Raw genomic sequence first — 14,350 nt, 5'->3', positions numbered from 1 at the left:
CGCCTACGCGCGAAAGGCTTAGCCGCGTGTCCGAGGATTCCGTGCCCGAAGCTCGGTCGCGAAGTCCGCGTCACCGATGCTCGGTATGCTTAGCCGCGAGTCTGAGACGTCCACAAAAAGCGGGATCGGCCACGCTACTGCGATGTCCGCGTAGCGCCCGTTTTAACACTCGTCGAGATTACGGAAACTGTCCAGAACTCGCGAGGAGACCGCAACAAGCGGTGCAGACGACGCCATCACGGAGCGAGCACCGGACCCATAGCGAACCGCGCTTGAGTCACGTGGCGGGCGCGGCCCATCGGTCTCCGGCACGACCTTCAATCATTTGCTTTTCGTGTGCTTGTTTCTGTATGGAGGAGATAGCTGAAGCGGCAGATTCGAAGACGGAGAAATGCGCTTTCCAACGAGACCAAGATGGCGGCGCTCGGCTGCGCCGTTCCGGAGATATCGTGGCTTGAAAAACGCCGTTCTTTCGCGATTTCCGCGCAATTTTTCGGCACCTTGGCTGATACATCAATTTATTTAGAGCACTTCTACTTGGTTTTCAGTGATGATATTTCGGAATCAGATAGAATAAGAGTTACAGAAACTGAAAATGTGATTTTCAAAAAATTGATTTTTTAGCCATTTTTCGCGATGCGAAAGCCGCGTCCCCCCTTAAGAGAAATGAATGTTCCGAAAGGCCAGTAGAGGTGCATGCAAATCTATGTCAAATTAAACCATATAAAGGTGCACGCTAATCTGCCATGATGAATTAAATACATTAGAAGAAGAAACTCTTCTGGGCTTCAAAATGACGAAATTTTGTAATCATGTAATACTGCTTCTCATGTATGTTAGTACACATTCAAAAATTACTGAAGAAATACAAACCACTCCATCTAACAAGTGTCAAGGTGGTATGTCAGAAGCCTGGGATATTACAGAAGGCATTGAATTGTACAAATGCAACATCTTCAGGACTATGCATTTGTGTGATGAATCCCAAGAATACAACTACTTCCTAAAGGGAGGTTTGCTTATGATGGTATGATGGCCACAAATCAAGAAAAACAGGCTCCCAAAAACAACAAAAAACTAGACCGTTGTAAGAGGTATTTACAGTTTTTATAACCAACATTAAAATCAAGTCCTTCGGCATTGCCTCTCAACGTGAAGGCTGCCTGTTGACTCTTCCCCAAAGGGCTTTATCAAGAATTGTCCTTTCTCTTGCCGTATATCAACTGCTTCTTCAGCTTCTTGGGGTTCAGGCCGTAGGCTTTTAGCCTGCTGTCCGACACCTTCAGGGCTGGAACTTGGGTCTTTTGCTGAAATGGCATTGACTGTTTTGCACCCTTTGGCTTCTTTTTCCTTTTCTTTTTGCTTGCAGACATTTCAGCATCCTTGCTTGCTATGTCTCCAATATTCAACTTCCTAGATGTTATGGAGCCTTGGCTGAGCTCAGCAGATGTATTCTGGTCGTTAGACTTGAATTTCTTTGAAGGTTCAGAAGCATCATTGACAGCAATATTTGCATGCTGCGAGTCATTGTTGCCAACCGAAGAAGATTCAGTCTGAGTGGATGTCTTCCTCTTGCGATTCTTTTTGCTTGCTGCAGTCACATCATAATTAGAAGTGTCAAGAGTAACTGCTGCCGATGTAGTGTCCGAGGGTTTGACATGCTCTGTACTCTCAGCACTTCCATTGACGAGTGCAGATTTCTTTTTCTTTCGTCTCCTCTTTTTGCTCGGTTCCTCAGACGGTGTTGTTTCACTTGTCTCAGCACTGAAAGATAATAATCGTGCCTTAAAGCATGGTCATTACAAAGTATACAACGCACAACATGCATTATCATCACAAATGTCAAACCTCCACAGAAAAAAATTTCACATCTAGCCAAAAACATTGTGAAATCACAAATTTTTGCAATGGGGGTTTTATGCTTCAGCAGTCTAAAATTGTGCAGGCTCCTAGAACATATCTAAAAGCCATGACGCAGTCAGAAAGGGATGAGAATTCTGTGAATAACCACCACCTGGCATTTTGAAATGCTGTAAGCGTAACATGCGACAGTGCACAAGAACGTGCAGGAGAAAGAAAAGCCGTGGTGCAGGCTGTGTGTAGCGTTTGAACCTGCCATCGGACGGCACCACAAGCACCATTACAAGCAAAAATGAAAGGCTCCCAGCTTTTACTGTTTATACCACCATCATGAAATCTGGTTCTCTAGCACGGTCAAGAAGTAACACACGAGGAAATGATGTGCACTGCAGAGACCGCTCCCAGCATACAGACAGACTTCTCCCCCACCAATAGGGCCAAAAGAAAAAAGAAGCTGGCATCGTTAAATGAAAAAAAAAAAAAAAAGCACAGTGCAAAAAAAGACAAGGACACGAGAGAGCGAGACGCACATAGCACTCTCTCGTGTCCCTGTCTTTTTTGCGCTGTGTTTTTTTCCAATGAATCACCAACACGCCCAAGCTTCCACGCTAAATCGTTAAATGGTTGCAAGAATAGAGAAAAATACAGAGGACATCTATGCAACTTTGAGCAGATGCACATAGACAGCAAGGAGTTGCCAGTATTGCTTATTTCAGCTCACTGTTTGTTTGTTAGTAATGGCTTGTGCACCATGGTGTGGTGCAGCAAAGGCTAGGGCGAACCATTTGATTCTTTCTATATATGTATAAGCAATGTCAGCACTGGAGACACTAGCAGTATCAGCAGTTTACTTTCGTGAAAATGGTTGTTCTAATTCACCCGTGTCACTGTCACAGCAGCAATCATTGTGGCAGCTCCTGGCTTGTTTAATATTATATAGTTCACAACACACACGCTCCCTTTGCACATGCCATGCATGCTTGTATTCTGCCCACAACAACAAGATGCTGGATTTCCTGCACAGCTCAGACGTCTGGTAGATTAGTTCACCCCGTAGTGCGAGAGTGAAAAGTAGGGGAAATGTTATATTTAAAGCGTTGTTCCGGACTTAACACGAATCGCTTTTTCTAGGTAGTAATTTCCAAAATAATCTTCCATTGTAGGCATTCAAATACAGTCGAATCTCGTTAATTCGAACACGCTTAATTCTAACTTCTGGTTTATTCGAACTGACGCTGTGGTCCCGTCAAAGTTGTGTATTCCTATGGGCAAAAACGCCCGGTAATTCGAACGCGAAAGCATTTGCGACGGTTAATTCGAACATATGGCACACCGACAATGCCCTCAGCAGCGCGCCAAATCACGCGGCCACACCTCCGACTGGCATTTCTCCGACACCGCCATAAAGAAAACGCTTAGAAGAGACCCCTCAACTCACTTAACTCAATTTCACTCTCAAATGGCAAGGTCGCCGTTTATCCGTCACGCTGGAACATGTACGTGCCGATGTCTCAGCCAACGCTGCAGCTGCGGCGCAGAGGGAAGCAGCGGCGGAGGCCCAGTTCAGCCAACTTCCCGATAACGGCAGAAAACGAAACTACAGGGAGTGGGCTAAGCAGGCGCCAGGCCAGCGGGAGCAGCAGCGCCAGCACGGCGGCGGTCGCGCACGGAGACAGTTGAAGGTGGGGGAGCTACGAGAGAGTTGAGAGGGAGGGCGAGGGGAGCCACTGAAGCCACTGCCACCTAAACGATGGCGTTGCCAAGGCCAAATCCGCTTCTCTGCTGTCCTCCTCCCTCACCTTCGACGGTCTCTGCGCGCACGCATGCCGGCGCCGCCCGCTCCCTGAGGTTTCGTTTTCTGCCGTTATCGGGATGCGGGAGTTGGCCGGCGTGGGCAGTTTCGTGGCCTTCGCTAGAGCACTGCACGGGCTCGGGCTTACCCGAAAGCCCGGGCCGGGCCGGGCAGAGCAGTTTTTTCACGGGCTCGGGCCGGGCTCGGGCACGGCGTGTGCTTTTTAACCCGGGCCCGGGCCGGGCTCGGGCTTTCTGGTGGTGTGCATGTAATGTGCAGCGAGCTACTCTCGGGCATCTCAACTCTGAAAAACATGTATTTTTCGGTCTCGGGCTGGGTTCGGGCCGGGCTCGGGCCTAAGGTAAAGGGGTGGCGGGCTGGGCCGGGCGGGTAACGTAGATTATTTCCGGGCCCGGGCCGGGCCCGGGACTCGCCATAAAGGTTTTGATAGGGCTCAGGCGGGCAGCCCAACAAAAAAAAACGGGCTCGGGCCAGGCCCGGGCTGAAAAAATCGGCCCGTGCAGTGCTCTAGCCCTCGCTCGCTACATGCTTGCGCGCAGCTCGCACCGTTCGTACATCGTGCTATGGTGTACGAATACTCCAAAAATAAGTCCTTTTAATTAGAAAAAATTTTCGGGCCCCTTCGAGTTCGAATTATCGAGATTCGACTGTACGTATTGGTCAACCTCTGTGCTGTTTAGAATGTTTAGAAACTGGTAGTACAGTGACACATCGCATCACACTGAAGTGATCAACAGTGGCCAACGTAGAGACGCGTCCCCAAGGCTCAGTGTTGGGGCCACTATTGTTTTTGTTGTACATTAATGATATTTCAATTGGTATACAGTCTTCATTCAGGATGTTTGCCTGATGATTGTGTTGTTTATAGAGTCGTAGATTCCTATTTCCGATTCACAAATCCTGCAAGTTGACTTAAATACTATAGCAGATTCGTGTGCGTTGGGATATGTCATTAAATATAAATAAGACTGTTCACGTCACCTTCACAAGAAAACGAGCTAATCATCCGTATTACTCTAAACATAAGCAAGGAATTTAAATATGTAGGCGTCTTTTTTACTTCTGATTTACGATGGAACAAGCATGTTAACTATACTGGAAATAAGGCAGCATGAGTTTTGGGATTCTTGCGGCGCAATTTTAGTCATTTACCGAGTAACTTAAAAACGCAGCTGTATTTCAGTCATGTACGTTCAATACTTGAATATGGATGTGTTTGTTGGGTCCCACACACATCTGAGCTTGTAAATAAATTAGAAAAAATCCAGAATAGGGCAGTTAGATTTGTTCTTGGTAACTATAGTCAGCAGCTTAGCATGACAGAAAGCAAACAAACTTAGATGGCAAGAGCTGAAGGATCGTAGAAGGCATATCAGATTAAAATTTTTCCACAATATTTATTATTCTAAAACAGGCATAAACTGCGAACAATATATCCAGGCACCACACTACATATCTAAGCGACTGGACCACTGTTTGAAGGTCAGAGAATTTTCTTGTAGGGGTGACGTTTTCCGTTATTCTTTCTTTGTTAGCACTGTTCGAGATTGGAACAGTTTGCCATCGCACATTGTATACATCACAGAAAATGATGCTTTCTTCCACGCATTGTAATTATTTGTTCATGTATTTATTTAAGTTTGTAACCTCCCTGCTGTAATGCCCTACGGGACCATGCAGGTAACTAATAAATAATAATAATAAATAAATTATAAGCAGTTATGTGCTTGTTAAAGCGTTGGCTCCAGGCTGAGGCTTCCACTGTTGATCCCATGTGAGGCATCTTAATTTAGTACTTTTTTCCATATCTCCAATTCAAAGCGTGTACACAATACACCTTCAAAAGCACATGAAAATTAAAGGCCATCTGCAACAAAATTTCACTTTGGCTACGTTAGTTATAAGTGAGTAGGTACAGTACAACCTTGTTCATATGTTCTGGAAAAAAAGAAAAAGAAGAGAAAAAGTACTAACCGAGAAAACATACAATCGGTAGTCACTAAAAAAATTGACAGACTCAACTGTAGTTGACATCTACATAATGCGAAGCATTGTGCGAATCGACGGTGAGGTTGTGTGGCTCGAGCGGCACGAGACGCACATTGTCAATTTTATGGCTTCGGCAAGCTTACAATTGCGCTCCGCGAATTTGTCCCGGGTCAGCAGCTTCTCCAAGCGGGGCATTTTGGTGGGAAGTTTTCACGTGCCTACTCAGCACGAATTGTTGCTGCACCAGATGCTGACACGCGTCGAGCTGGCAGAGCCCAAGTGAACCGAGATGCACGTTGTCGTTTTTCTATTGCTTAGTATTTTAAGACTACCACCAGAAATATAAACGGAATCGAGCTGGTGGGCAAGACGAAATTCTATGCCTACGATGGTGCCAGGGTGATAAAATGATGCTCCCTTTTCGCCGCCTGCAGCAGGGACCGGCGGGGTGTTTGGGTTATCGCCTACTAAAGGCGTGCAGGGCCGGTATTTTGTAGTATGCCTTTCCGATGCTAATGCCTTTTCGCGCTTTGTCAGTGGTCAGAGCGATGGTCTGCTCACGTTATCAACGGGATCAGCCGGCCGTGAGCGGTGGATGATAAGACTAGTATAGAATAAGGCATAAGGCATCGCTAAAAAATACCGGCCCAGTACGCTTCCAACGGCACTATGGCCCACGTGCTGTGCAACAGATAAGTGAAGATGCTTATCGCAATAGGGTTGGCGACGAGAGCTGAGAATGCAGTGTGCAACGAACCAGCAAGAGATTTGCGGGTACCGGAATAAAGAACTTAGTGCACACCAGTGTTTTCGTGAGACAGGCGGGCGAGTATTGTGGGGAAGCTGCTGCGGCCAGCAGCTACTGTTCTTGATCGCACAGGCCTTGCGCCTTTTCTTGTGTACATGGGATCTAGCGGCCGGAAAACATATATGATCCCAGTTTGGTGATCTACCGAATGTTAGAACCGAAAGATTGTGTTTTCTAGGAATGTACGAACATCAAAAAATAAGCGCAACTCTCGATTGCGAAGATTGGCGCCCGGAAATCGTACGTAACGGGATCGTATCAATAGGGTTCTACTGTATATACCACTGAAGCAAGAAGTTGCAGTGCTGGTAACGGTATAATATTCTTATTCGCAGTCCCTAAACAACACTTAAGCAGACAATGCATGCACCTGGTGGTTATTGGCTAGCATAACAAAAATGCCAGCTTGTCGCCTCTGAGATTTTTCAGTGCGCTGCAGGCAGCCATGGGTGGTACTAATTGTAGATTAGATTTAAAGGTCATGCATGGGTAGATTAGATTTAAAGGTCATGCTGAGGAGCCACACATTCTAGGTCATGCATCACTTCCGGTGAATGGTAACGGTGGCGATTTTTAAAAAATTTTAACCTACATACAAAATGAGGATTTTTACACAGTGCAAAATTTCATTGCAGGTGGCCTTTAACTCAAGGTATTCAAAGAGCAAGAACAATTTGTTTCAGCAACACTGTACTCACGGTTCTGTGTACAAGCTGGGGAAGATCTTTCGCTTCAGCGCATCATTGGTGGCTCGCCTCTGGAATGTGTGCAGATCCTGCATCTCTTCATTTTCAGTCCTAGCCAGAAAGAATAAACTGATTACCTAAAAGAGACAACAATTTACTCACATTGCTAAGCTACCTTGCTATTGCAGGTTGTCCAGAGCAGCAACAAGCGCAGCTTTTGGCATGTTTAAATTACCACTTTTGGGATATCAAAAGTTTCACAAAGTGTCAGTTGCGCTCTGGCATGCTGGTTAATTTCTACAGGCTGCTACTAGATGACACTAAGTTGCTGTCCTGTGGATGACGACACCATCATCACCACCACATTCCACCAGATCAACTGAATTAAATTCTGGTGTTTTACATGGTAAAACCATGATTTGATTATGAGGCATGCCGTAGTGGGGGACTCGGGATTGACAGCCAGGGGATCTTTAACATGCCCCCAATGCACAGAACACAGGCGTTTTTTGCGTTTCGCGCATTCTAGCTGATCACACTGCATACAGTAGATACAGTCGAATCCCCCTACAACGAATGCCGCTACAATGAAATTTCCGCCACAACGAAGATTCTCCGATTCCCCATCAGCTGCCCATAGAAAGTAATACAAAAAAAGTCCTTTCATTCGGTATTTCCGCTTCAACAAACTTTTCGAGATCGAAACTGGGACTGAATTGAAATTGGAACTGCCAAGTAGTCAAATTAGAAGGCCCTTTCAAAGCTGTGACGATCATATGTTCACTTGAATGAGGTTTTCGCGAACGAAATCAAATTCGAAAGTACCGATTTAAGTCAATGCAATCCATAGCCACATGTGGCCATCATGCTGCCTGCGCGAGACTGCAGGGGATCACTGCAATCACTGCCGTTTTCTGTGTCACCTGTGGTCTGTGTGCGGTCGAAATGGCTATGCCAACGAAGAAGCGTAAATTTCTCTCGCTCGAGTAGAAGGCACATACGATCGCCGAGGCAGAAAGCGGAAGAAAAAAATGTCGCAGTTTCGCCCGAAAGGCAAAGCACCAATTGCGATATACGAACTAGACAGCTATACGAACTAAGGATAGTGCATGTAAAAATGAACACATCCCGCTCGATGACCGCGGAAACTCGGTGTCAAGATGCTGGAGTGAGAAGGCGCGGCAATAGCAGCAAGCGAATTGATGTCCGTGCCATCTCTCGCTTCACCGAGAACTAAACATCGAAAGCACAGCGCACACGACTAGTTGCACACTAGTTGCACTTTACCCACATCACAGATCGCTTTCAAGATGAGGCCCGCGCGGGCGCTCAATTTGTGCATGTCGCAGATTGCTTTCAAGATAGTGCCCGAGCGGCCGCGCCGCTGCCGCTGTTGTCCACAAGATTATAATGTCTTGTCATCTGGGGAAAATGACAATCCGCTAGACACACTGGGCCTCTTCGATTATCCGTCCCCGACAGTCCTAGACTGCTTGGGACTGCTGTGCCGCATTCGATTTTGCTCGGACAGCTTCCGAAGCTCCACCCATTAGTACGAGAGTTGTCAGAACCGCGTTCATTTTCTCACGGACCGGAAGTTCCGGACTGCCCGCGGAGTGTTATAGCTGTCAGCAGATATTTGCTTGGACAAGCGCAAGTAGCTAGCGGACAATGGCTGTCTTAAAAAGATGCGCGCAGTGTTTGACGCCATGTTGTGAAAGATGCTGTGTGCTTCTGCGTACTTTGCGCACTCCAGACGGCAACTACTGTGCATTGAGTTATCGCTTCTGTTACATCGGTACTTTGTGTGCCATCATGCAAGTTTTTCACGAGCCGTCTAATTGCTGTAGCTTCGGTCTACGTGTTTTTTAAGAGAGAAGCACAGCGATCAGGCGCACATGCCTGCTTTTCTTAATGTGTTTCGCAAAATCTGTCATGCTCATTGCTATGTACGCAGTAAGCAGGGAAATTTTGCTTTTCCGGTAATTGAAACTAGCGTGAGAGGAATCATATATTGCATATGGCTATTTCACGCATTTAATTTTTGACAAGTAGGATTAGTAGACGGTTTACACGCGCTTTCTCCTAGACACGCATTGGGCCTATAATTTTTAATTAGCAGACGGTCTCGCGTGCTTTGAGGATGTCGGCAGGTGCTTTCTGCATGAACAGCGACGTGGCACGACCATGATTTCGGAGTCTCTCCGCAGCAATTTTAGGGCCAATAAGGTTTTCACCACCACCACGATTTTGCTTACGTCCGTGTGGAACTTCCGCTTAAATTTCTCGGGCAATGAGCTAGCTAGAGCGACGTAAACGCTTTGCGAACACGTTCTACGAGCTCAGGCTACGGTTCCACTGTGCAAGCTTCATGGTTGTGTCGGCGAGGTGGCCTCTGAGACTGCACCATTTCGGAGGCCACGCTAATGAATTCGCTAGGTAGGGGGCTATCTACGAGTAGCAAAGAGCAGACGATGGCAGCCAGGAGAGTGACTTCCGGTCGCGGTGCTTCGACTGAAATCTCAGACAGCCCCCGACAGCTGAACCACGTGACTGTGATGCGCTCTTCTGTCAGGGCTAGTCAGACTGGAAGCCGCGGACGGTTTGTGGACAGTCCGGGATTGCATAATTGAAGAGGCCCACTGACTCCGGCGACTGTTTTGAAAGTAATGGATCCTTTTCACCTTATCAGAAAAGTTATCAGAACCCACGACAATGACATCATAGAGAAAGAAATTGAATTTATTTCTCTATGATGACATTACGATGGCTCTATTAACGGACTGCGAGATTCGCGTAACGCCTTTGCTTGCCATGAAACGTAAAACATCCAGGCTGACCGACTTCTGGAAATAAAAATTCCGGTAAGTGCAAAATCGCCGACTTTGTCATAAATGTGCAGTGAAATTGTGATAGTTCAAACTGCTTCATTGCGACGGTGCATGTGCCGCAAAATGAGTGTTTCGCGATCGGCCGGGCACGCGCGTTGGGTTAAGTGTCGGCCGCAATCGACTTTATCGACTGCCTTCAGTACGTCGATAACCTTTGTCCCCGCACCACCGCGAAGATTTCCCGGACGATGGTTTCGGTTTCGTTCGCGGCTTTCCGTTTGGCGTACATATATACATACCAATTTCACGTCAACGAAGTTCCGCCACAACGAAATTTTTCGCGTGTCCCGCGAATTTCGTTGTAGCGGCACTTGACTGTACAGCATTCTTAAACAGCAATGGCAGTGCTGTGGCTAATTATTTAGCTGCATCGTACTTTCAGCCATCTTTTGATGGTGATTGGGAAGTATCAAGAGCTTTAAGGTGACAGAGAACAAACAGTATGGACGGCACGGAGAAAGACCAGCTTTGCGAGGGTTCCAATGGGTTGTTTTGTTCAAGAACAGTGTCATAAGTGACAAGACTCAATTTCGTGCTGTTACACACCAGCTAGCCCTAACTGCTGCCGTGATCCTGGAGCATATGTTGTGAGGTGTCCAGCATCAGAGACGGCGTACGGCATCAGCAATTCTGACCAGCATCAGAGACGGCGCACATAGACAGCTAAGGAGGCAGCCAAGCATACATTTACCATATTTATTCGAATCTCTAGGGTCGGCTTAGATTCGAGGATTTTTAAGAAATTGACAGTTTTTAACACAAATTGATAAATATGGTGCACAGCTAGCACCATCGAGAAAAGTCAGTATCGCAGCCGCTACTAGCCGTACCAGTAGCTAACTGAAGTACACAAGCGACATGCCATTTCGACCTGTGTCGTATCTGTAGTATCAGCATCGGCGTGTGGCGTGGCATTATCATAATGCCACCAAACAGTGATGTCACTACAGTGCCACTTTCGAACGAAAAGTTGTGCTAGCCGCAGAGGATCCTCAAATGTTCAAGCCGAGCGGGACTTCGGCATCGATGAGAACACGGTCCATTGTTGGAGGGGGCAACGGGAAATGCTTTTTGCATGCGCCGCAACGAGGATGGCATTTACCCAGGAACTTTGATCGTGCACTCCTTCAAAAAGTGCAGCATCTCTAATGCACTTCATGGTACTGAATATAGTGCACTGTTTGAAGATGGTGGCGATAAGGAAGATCGCGACGAGGCTAGCAGTGATGATGACGGAGAATGAGCTCGGCATGTTCATATTCAATAAATGCTGTTTTCATTTTGTGAACACTGTCCTCGCTTTTTTTGTTCAGCCTACATTTGAGGTTAGTTTTTTTTTCTTTTCTTTTTTTTTTCTGGCTTCGGAATTTCGGGGGTCGGCTTAGAATTGTGGTCGGTCTAGATTCAAGTAATACGGTAGTTATATTAACTCTATGCAGAAGACAGCTTCGAGCCCAAGTAATGGAACATGTCTTGAACAGTCTGGAAGACGACTATGCGATGAGACACCACCTCAGTGGCAACACAAAAATGTTGAGAAAAGCGTACATTATCTCTGTACTTTAACTCTTCATCTGCAAACCCATGAAAAACACTATGTGACTTACATTAAGCGCAAAGGAAAGCTTGACTACGTTTTCTTGTGCGCAGACAACCTAACCTTCCCATTGAGTTTTCAAGCGTCCCGCTCAGCTACCATCTTGTTTGGACAGGAAAGTAGCCTCCATCGTTTTTTTCACTTTGATGCTTTTTTCACGAAGATTTCTTTGACGTCTTCATCAGAATTGGAACGAGATCTTAGATGGCCACTGTCCGCTTAGCTGTCTACGGCAAACATTGGAACACAGCCGTGCTCAGAAGCTCGTGGGCCTTATTTCATGAATTTTTTTTTACCTACAATTATATTAATTTCTTATATCGTATATAGTTATGAGTGGCCAACCCCCGCTGAGAAATACAGGTGAACAGGTTGTTTTAATGCTCCTGATGTGGAATGGTGTTTGGGCTTTAAGCTAAGTTCAAGGTGTGTATGATGCGCAGGCAAATCGAGAGATCCTAAGCAAAAATCTGAATTCCCAATTTGTAACTCTTCAGGAGGAATATACCAGCACCAAAAAAAAATGTCATTCATGTCAGAAATGCCTTGGGCTCACCTGTGCTGGCAGGTTTTCTTCACAGAACACCATCGATTCAGCTCTTTGTCTTTTGCTGAAAGAATCTGCAACAAAGCATTTGACTGTGCTTTAGCACGAGCTACACCAAAACATGCCGAGCCAGCAAGCAAGGAAAGCAATGAACGTTTGTACCTCTTCTGTAGTCAAGCCAAAGTCATTGGGGACAACAGAGCGGTACCGAAAACGAGTGGGCATTCCACCAACGATGTCCTCAAAGTCCAACTTGTAGTACTCATCGAAGTATTCCTCAAATGACTTGCTGGCTGCAATGAAGGAAAACGAAAACTATTTTGATCCCCTAGTTCGGTTCAATCAACATTAAGCAAATCTAGAATCTGATAAAAGCACTCCATCAATGGGATCACAGGACCGGCCCTCAAAGGAAGGGTAAGAAGGGAAACTATCTTTGAAGGCATGGGAGCATGTATCACACTATCAATTTGTTTCCTTACATCTTTCCTTATTTCTTTTTTTCTTTTAAAAATTTGAACAAGCACAGCTGAACTACATTGAGAGACAACATATATGGTATGTGGAATACATTTATCCTTGGCATGCATGCTGGCACTCGTGCAGAATCGACTGTGTCCGGCCACAGTGTAGGTTTTGACATTGGCTCAAAGTTGTCTATGGAGTCAGTTCTCAGTAAATTTTTCAAACAAAAAATGTACGGGTCGCAATCTTGTAAATGTGATCAGTCGCTCACAATGTCTGCTGTGCTGTGAAAGTTGTCAGGTGTGTCTAGGAATTGAAATGATTTGATGAGCCTGGCATCTGTGAAACAAAAAGCAGCAAGTTGACAACCACCTTGTGGTACAGAAGTTGCGCCTTGGAAAGCTGTGAAGCACGACACTTTAGTTTTGCAAAAATGGCAGACTACCAGCCGACATAGATATCAGCGATCCACGTTGATGCTTCTGTAGCAGACAAGAATTGAAGAGGACAACCCTAGCAGCAGTGACAGATACCTGCAACATTACTGGGAGTGACAACAAAGCCGACAAGACGTAGTACAGTCGAAACTCATAACGAAACGAGATATAACGAAATGTACATAACGAAGCAAATGAAATTCCCCTGGAAATCCCCATTGAGACAGATGTATTTAAAACCTCGTAATAATGAAGTGAAATTGTCCTGCCAATGGATATAACGAAGTAGATTTGTCTCCGAAACAAAAAAATACTCGACCGTTACGCGCCGAGTACATCGCTTTCCGCGGGGTTCGACACTCGTTCGGCCACTGCATTTCAAAATTCCTGCGTCGAATTCGTCGTCAAGCAACACTGGTCTTTCACATCACCGCGCGCAGCCGTGCACCTGCACACAAGCAGCAGCTCACTACAGCACTTCTCCACTGACCTCTCACCATTGCGCATGTCTGGCTACACGAGCCTTGCCACGCTGCGCGGCAACGCCCGGCGGTGTAAAACATTAGCGCATTCATATCTGTGCGGCGTGCCACGCAGGCAGGTGCAGCTGGGCGTAGCCTCCGAGATTTCCCTGGCGCAATCTTGGGCATCACGCCCAAGCTGTGCATTCACTTCTCCCTTTCCCTACAGCGAGTCGCGCTGGCTGGCAGCTGGGCATGGCCGCCAAGATTGCATTAGCATCAGTGCAATTCCAGAGGCCACAAGCCGGCCGAGCCAAGCTGTCGCAGTGAAGTTCGCTTGTCTCCTCGATCACACAGCGAAGCACTGTGTTGTGTGCCACGTGCTGTTCGACAGGGGCGACCCAAGTGGAAAGTGGACGCGAAAGACCATCACAATGGAACAGAAGGCAGTTATCCAAAGGCTGTCATGTCAGCTGCTAAAATCGCGTGTTGCACACGCCAAAGATTTCCTTATTTTATTCAAAGTTCATCGCATGCGTGGCCATGTAGTGGTTACGTGGGCTGCAAAGTCGTCTTGTTTCCACATTTACAATTGTGCACCCCATTGGACGTACAGTAGAACCCCGCTGTTACGTTCCCAGGTGCTGCGTTTTGCCGGCTGGTCATCACATAGCTCCCATAGGACCCAATGCTGTTACGCCGCAACTGTGGGACCGTTCCTGCATCATGCGTTCAGAACTGCTAGCCAGCGCCGGCCCGAGCGACTATGATGACTTTTCATGTGACTTGGCTTGGT

The 14,350-nt window shown here is 46.6% G+C and overlaps 1 protein-coding gene across 1 annotated transcript in view; it reads right to left on the bottom strand.

Annotated features, from left to right (window-relative positions):
• Positions 1 to 1,085: 1,085 nt before the first annotated feature.
• Positions 1,086 to 14,350, bottom strand: part of LOC119433690 (protein KRI1 homolog) — a 44,006-nt gene continuing 30,741 nt past the window's right edge. Inside the window, exons 14-17 of the mRNA XM_037700943.2 lie at positions 12,354 to 12,484; positions 12,201 to 12,265; positions 7,169 to 7,267; positions 1,086 to 1,764 (exon numbers count right to left, since the gene is read on the bottom strand). Coding sequence (XP_037556871.1) covers positions 1,191 to 1,764; positions 7,169 to 7,267; positions 12,201 to 12,265; positions 12,354 to 12,484 — 869 coding nt within the window. The 3' untranslated portion in view covers positions 1,086 to 1,190. The remainder of the gene's footprint in view (positions 1,765 to 7,168; positions 7,268 to 12,200; positions 12,266 to 12,353; positions 12,485 to 14,350) is intronic.

Source organism: Dermacentor silvarum, chromosome 11 (genome assembly GCF_013339745.2).
Source record: "Dermacentor silvarum isolate Dsil-2018 chromosome 11, BIME_Dsil_1.4, whole genome shotgun sequence".
Lineage (NCBI taxonomy): Eukaryota > Metazoa > Arthropoda > Arachnida > Ixodida > Ixodidae > Dermacentor > Dermacentor silvarum.
Note: the sequence above shows the minus strand (reverse complement) of the source record. Positions and strands in the feature narration are given on the sequence as shown.